At 30.6% G+C, this 6,608-nt stretch overlaps 1 protein-coding gene across 1 annotated transcript; it reads right to left on the reverse strand.

Annotated features, from left to right (window-relative positions):
* Positions 1–524: 524 nt before the first annotated feature.
* Positions 525–1,745, reverse strand: LOC145848886 (uncharacterized). Its single transcript, XM_082954092.1, has one exon. It carries the CDS (start codon positions 1,743–1,745, stop codon positions 768–770), a length of 978 nt encoding a protein of 325 aa, XP_082810218.1. The 3' UTR covers positions 525–767.
* Positions 1,746–6,608: the final 4,863 nt, after the last annotated feature.

Consider the following 6,608-nt stretch of genomic DNA (forward strand, 5'->3'; position numbering starts at 1 on the left):
TCTAAATACATTAAAAATCTTAAATACTTTTTGCTAAGTTTAAAACTAATAACAAGCCTCAGCAATTCCGAATGAAAGTTTTGATAGATTTAAACTATGTAGTTTAGATATAAATAAGACAAAAATAAAAACTTTTTTAAGCATTTAAAAAACTAAACAAGTATCTCACAAACATTAAAGTTTATTTTGAGTTAAAGCTTAACTTCATTTTAATTAGTTTGAACTATCACTAAGAGCTTTTTTTATACTTTTCGATTTAGCAAAAACCATGTTTGAATATTTGTTAATAGGAATCAAAAATATTTTAGATCCAAAGCATAAATGTAAATATTGTTTTTAGTTTAGAATATGCAAGTTTATAACCTTTAAAATTAAAAACAAGTAAAACATCAAAAGCAAAACATAATTTAAAAGTAAAATTTTTAAAACTATTACGTACCATAAGTGTCAATATCAAGTTTAAGAAAATATAAAAAATAATATAAATAGTTTTTAATATTTGTTTCTTAAATTTATCCCTAACTTAAAAACTAGTACTCAATAAAACTTCAACGAGCCAAAATATTACAAAAAAAGAAAAAAAAAACAGTCACAGTCGCAAATTATTATTTTTTGCTACAACTTCTCATTAAGTCTCATCACTTTTCAATCAAAAGCTCTCAGAGATTTTCCACATTAACTATTTTACTCAGTTCTCTCCAAAGACATCTTCATCCACGTCAAGTCTCCACGTCAGCGTCGTTTCTCCTCACACGATCTCCTCCTCACTAGGAGCACTTCACGTCGTCCTGCTTCCTGACTCCTGAACCTTGAACTCCCTTCCTGTTCCTCCACTTCATCTTGAGCTTGGTGCCGCACGCCAGCTTGAACCTTCCCGGGGCCTTCTCCTCCTGCTTCACCTCCGAACCCTCGTAGTTTTGAGAGAGGGACAGCGCGGAGAGCTTGAGGTCGGCGGAGGTAGTCTGCGGCTTCTTGTGCTTCAGGTTGCACGTTTGGCGGCACACCAAAGACTTGGAGTGCATGTATACGGGGCGTTGGAAGGACTTGTTCACCACTAGGGGGCTCCTCGCGCACTTCGAGCGCGTCTGGAACGCTTTGTGGCGCTTTTGAAGGTACGGCGCGTAGAACAGCTGCTGGGTGTTCCCCTGAGAAACTTTGCCGTCGTACACCGGCGACGGGGGCTTTTCATCGTCGCGCATCTCGACGTCTTGGTGGTTGCCATGGAGAAAGGGGAAGGGGAGGGAGGCGCTGGGGGTGCAGGGGGCGGTCTGGCACTTGAAGAAGCTGCTCGAAGTCGCTCCGACGTAGTTGGCTGCTGAAGTCGGCTTTTGGAGGTTGAACCTTCTCGGCAGGCTGTTCGACTTGCTCGTCCTCCCGAGCGCGTCCTGCATTGTTACGTCACAGTCGTCGTCCGGAGGAGTCTCGTCCTCCACCCCGTCGCTGCCCAGCCTCCTCGACTGCTCCTGAGGCGTCTTGTGGAGGTCCAGAACCACCCCGCAACCGTGGTAGCCCTGTTGCCTAGCGACCGTGGTGGTTTTGGCGGGGCGCAGGTCAAACTTGAGACCCTTTCGTCGTCTCGAGGGGGCCGCAGACACGGAAATGGAGGAGGAGACGCGGAAGTTGGTTGAGTGAACTTGAAATGAGGGAGTTTGTTGCTGGGGAGTGGGGATTGTTTGGGTTTTCTTCTCCAGCCTGCCGCAAGCGGTCAGCCTCTTCTCGTACTCGATCAGCTTCGCACCTGTCATCTCCCCGGCCTGCCCTTAGTTTTTTTTTAATTCTTGTCCTTTAGGCCCGGTTACTCTGCTGGTCGGCACCTAATTAGTTTTTTGTTTGTTGTACGAGTAGCTATGTACATTCTTTAAGTATGTTATTTTTCTTTTAAACTTAATATTAACATATACAAATTACAAGTGAAGTTTATGTTTTATAGTATGTATCTTTGGTGTCATACTACAAATGATAGGTTTTGTAGTAGACAGCCTGGTATTATTCTATATTAAACACTTCAACTTACTTAGTAATTTTATTTTCTTGTAATTCAACTTATAAGTATTTATCGTAAATCAACTACCAGTTATTCAATTCCATTTTAGTTCGTTTGTGTATTAAGGTCAATTAAAAGTTAGCTATTGCATTAATTTAGTTAATCACAATGAGAAAAAACTGTTAGTACTACTTGCAAATATTGACCTGTATATTATTTTATTAACTATAATTTTAATTAATCAATATTTCTACTACTTGACACTATCTTTTTGTTTCTGTTCTTTCTCTGCTGTTCGACATTATTAGTTATTTGTTTGATGTACGAGTAATTACGCATGTATTTTGAGTGAGAATAATTTCCTCCTATTCAGTTTAAATACCAAAAATAAACGTATTTTAAATACCCCATAAAATTCTACAAATTGTATGCATTATCATAGTAACGAAATGTCTTTTGTATCCATTAAGTTTCAGTGTTTTAGTTATATTAATTAACCTACTACGTCATCATGTAGTCGTACTTAGTATTTTAGTTGTTTGTGCTTTTTAGTGTCAAGATGTAGGTTTGGTATTCAATATAACATTGATGTAGTACTCCAAACGGTAGTTTTGGAGTAGATAATTAATCTATTATTCTATATACTTATTGAAATTTGCTTTATTAATATCATTCCATTTGGTCTCATAAATTTTCCAATACTATTAAATTCTTAAAACTTATCATGATGTGAAAACTACTAAGATTTGACAGCTTTAATACCATTAAAAAGTGGAAACTTGTAAAAGTAATCAATTAGTGGATTGAATAAGTGTGGAAGTATGTTATTATTTGGAAACGCATTTCATATTAAGTGCACTAGACGTCATTGACTGATTTTTAGGCTAGTAAAATATTCTACAAATTTAAAAAACCTCTCTTTAATATCTTTACGGAGTAAACTATAGTGTCCTTACAACATTATCTAAAAATGGAAAGGTTTTGAATAATCGTTTAAGTACGGGGTCTTAAATTTTAATTGAATATAAACATTTTCTCTTAAATGCAACTTTAATGATCATCGATTCAACTTGTTTAACATTGTTATATGAGTTCGATGGTAAAATTAGGCCTATAACCAGACAAGTTACAATTAAGTTCGATTTATTACAAAAAAAAACACAAAATTTTAAATATTTTTTCTGTCCTCTGCACCATAGTTGTTGCTCCCAACTGAAGTAGATCCTTGAAGCTGGCTGCTCCTTCCTCTTCATTGGTTATTCAGGCTGAATTGGCAGAAAGTCCCCAGTCTGCTTTGTTATATCTGTTACAATATTGTTCGTATTTACCAACTGTTTGTACATTAAAAAAAATCCCTTATTCTTAAAGTATTTAAAACATTTGTTTATTCATAAAAACATATAAAGCATTTCATGGTTATAAACAGTTGAATAGTAATAACTTTAACTAATACTTGGAGCTTGTACTAACAATCAATTTACTAAATTTTTTTGATTACTTTTAGCTTTAGACATGGATTTATTAAGATATATAATCTTAATTTGTTTTTGAAACTTTATGAATGAAACAAACATTTTTTAGGATTTAATAAACTAGACAGCTTTATTCAAAATGATTATATTTTTCTTTTAAAAATTACTTTATTAATTTTGTCTATAACTATTATATTTTAACACATCATTTATTATACATATAACACATCTATATTCCTCAAATATTTTTGTTACTTATAGATAAAGACACGAATTTATTATACAAACTAAGTTTCGGTCAAAGACCTCGTTAGTGCTTAAATAAATCTAAAAAGATATGTGACAGTCATGGAAAAAAGCATTTAAACAGTTGAATTAAAATAAAAACTTAAAAACTAAACAAATTAAATTTTAATATTATGATTGAGTTTAAGGTAAAGCTTAAATTTTAGTTAAGTTTTAAAATCAATATAACGACAATAATAAAAGCAGTACGTAGCTTTCTTTTTTCTTCTAGGTAATTTTCAAAGTAAACATTGCTTAAGCAAAAATGTAGTTAATAAAGTGAGCTAAAAGTTGAGGTGCATTTTAACGTAGCTTATTTAAATCGTGACGTAACTATTGAAAATTTAAACAATCTTGTGCTTGTAATAGCTATAAAAATTTGAAATCCCGCCCAAATGCTTTATATAAAAACTTATAGTTTAAACAAATTGTTACCTAAAAAAAAACAATTTAAATTGTTATATAAAAATTTAATTTGTGGCAAAGTTTAAATTTTTTAGTTAAGTTTCAAAATCAAAGAACAACACAAATAATAATATCTGTATGTAACATGCATAAAACCTGTATTACTTATTTAAATACTATGTTACTTGACTAATTGATAAACATTTGGTTATAACTCATTATAACAGAAATTTTGTTATCAATTAGAGATTAAATTAGATTTCTGAAATAAATATGACTGTGTTAAGTAATGAGAGTTTAAAACACAAAAACTATTTTTAATTTGTGCCTTCCATAAGGAGCCTATTGTACTCTATGGCTTCAACCTTTATAGCTTAGGTGTCTTAACACCCCTCCTTTTATACCTTTAGATAAATAAATATTTTCAATTCCTTAAACTCTTATGGCATAAAATTTCATTTCTACTCACATAATCCGTTAATATATCTTTAATATAATGCAAGACAGGTTTATACTTATGTGGGCAAAGGTCAGATTAAAAAAGTTCTAGTAACATAAACAATTTTTCATTTTCTATTTAATATTTTCTTACATTTTAAATATTACAACATCAAATGCATATTTTTGTAATAGGCTGCATAAACCAGTTTTAATATAGACACCAAACCATTTCTTTATTCTAACAAATGCTTTATTATAAATTGAATTTGCTAAGTAGAACAGAATATAAATGTTAAGTATCAAATAAGTCACATAAAAATAAAGATAAATATAAAACCTACACAATATTAAAATTAGTAAAAACTGTTTCTACAAGTATTATTATTTTATATAAATTTAAATCTCTTTTTTTTAATATGTGTATAGTTTTATATTTTATTTTTATATTTATAAATAAAGTAAACAAATTGTTAAAAGTTGGAAAGTCCCCAGTCTGCTTTTATCTAGTAATATCAAAAAACAGCCATTATGGTAAGTACATTTGGTACCTCTAGTATCTTTACGATCTCTCGTATCGTAACGCATTTTTCTGTGGACACAATGTGGGTAAATAAGCGAGAGGTTACTGTACTTAAAACTAGTAATACTCTAACATTTACATTAACTAATCGGTTTACAAAAGCTATTAACTCAGTGCTGAAATTTTAAGTAAACAAAAACTACACAAGGCGTAAAATTTTAATTGAATCTAAATTAATAACTTTAGTTTTACATCAGTTTTAAAAGATATAAAAGAATAATTTACAAGGCAAATAAAAATGACAAAAATATAAATAGTCCTATTTTATAATAAAGACAAATATATAATATACTAAAAAGTTGTGGGTGATCACTACTTTATTCGAAAAAAAAACATCAAAATATAATAATTTTGAAAAATCATTTTTGACCAATAATTAACACTTAAAACAATCATTATACATATTTATCAATGTTTGAGTAAAAAAATTGTCTTGAGCAGGGTTGCCACAAGTTTTTTGTAAATTTCTTCCAGGGTTTCTGAAATTCTCTAGGTTAAAAAAAAAGTTTTTTGGTAAGCTTATTTTTATTGATATAAAAATACGCTTACTAAAGTAAAAAAACTGTCGAAAGTAGTATAAAAACAGTAAATAGATAATGTAGGGCTAGTTTAATTAAGTTTCTATAAATGATACATAATTTTTATTAATCTTTTGAAATCCGAAATTTTGCTACTTGTAGATTAGTTTAAAATTTTTTGTTAGATTTGTTAGATTTTTGTTAGAAATTCGTGTTTTTTTGCCTAAATTTTCAAATGCCAGGTTTTTAGAGCAATCCTGTCTTGTATCACCTTAACTCTAAAACCTTAAACCACAATCGCAATTTTATTACTAAATGTAGCAAAGACCTAACTACAAGTCTAGAAAAATACGACATTTCAAAATATTAAATCAAGCTGTTGAACAAATTATTTATACAAAATAACAAAGTACTACTACAAGATCAATTAAACATGTCTTAAGTTTTAAAAAAAAACAAGACTTCACAGTGTCAGCCTTTGCTTGAAGAACTAATTATAAATAGGAGAGTTTTCCTTATTTTTTTGATAAGTTCAAAACAGCCTAAGCGTGTGGCACCCTTGATATTACTCTAACTGAACAAATTTATTGTGTTGAAACGATTTTTTAATTGCTCGTTGTCTTTGGTTATAAACTAGTTATTTTTAAAATTAATACGGCTAAGTTGGGGCTAGTTTATTATAACAGACAAAATGTTTCTATGATTAGTGTTTAAAACTCAAGGTTTATTTCCAAGGATTTAATTTTTCCTTAATTCTTAAGCAGTACATCGGGGCCACATTAGTTTGTACTTATTAATAAGCTTACAGAAAATGTAAATGAAATATATACAGGGTTGCCACTCGTTTTTTCAAAAAAATTTCCAGGTTTTCCAAATTTCTTCAAGGTTTTTAAAAGTACACATTTTTGGGTCTATTTATAGTT

This window comes from Thalia democratica, unplaced genomic scaffold (assembly GCF_965202585.1).
Source record: "Thalia democratica unplaced genomic scaffold, ktThaDemo2.hap1.1 HAP1_SCAFFOLD_1820, whole genome shotgun sequence".
Classification (NCBI taxonomy): Eukaryota; Metazoa; Chordata; class Thaliacea; order Salpida; family Salpidae; genus Thalia; species Thalia democratica.

Excerpts from the sequence above, each read along its gene's own strand:
- LOC145848886 (XM_082954092.1), bottom strand. The coding sequence starts at position 1,745 with ATGACAGGTGCGAAGCTGATCGAGTACGAGAAGAGGCTGACCGCTTGC.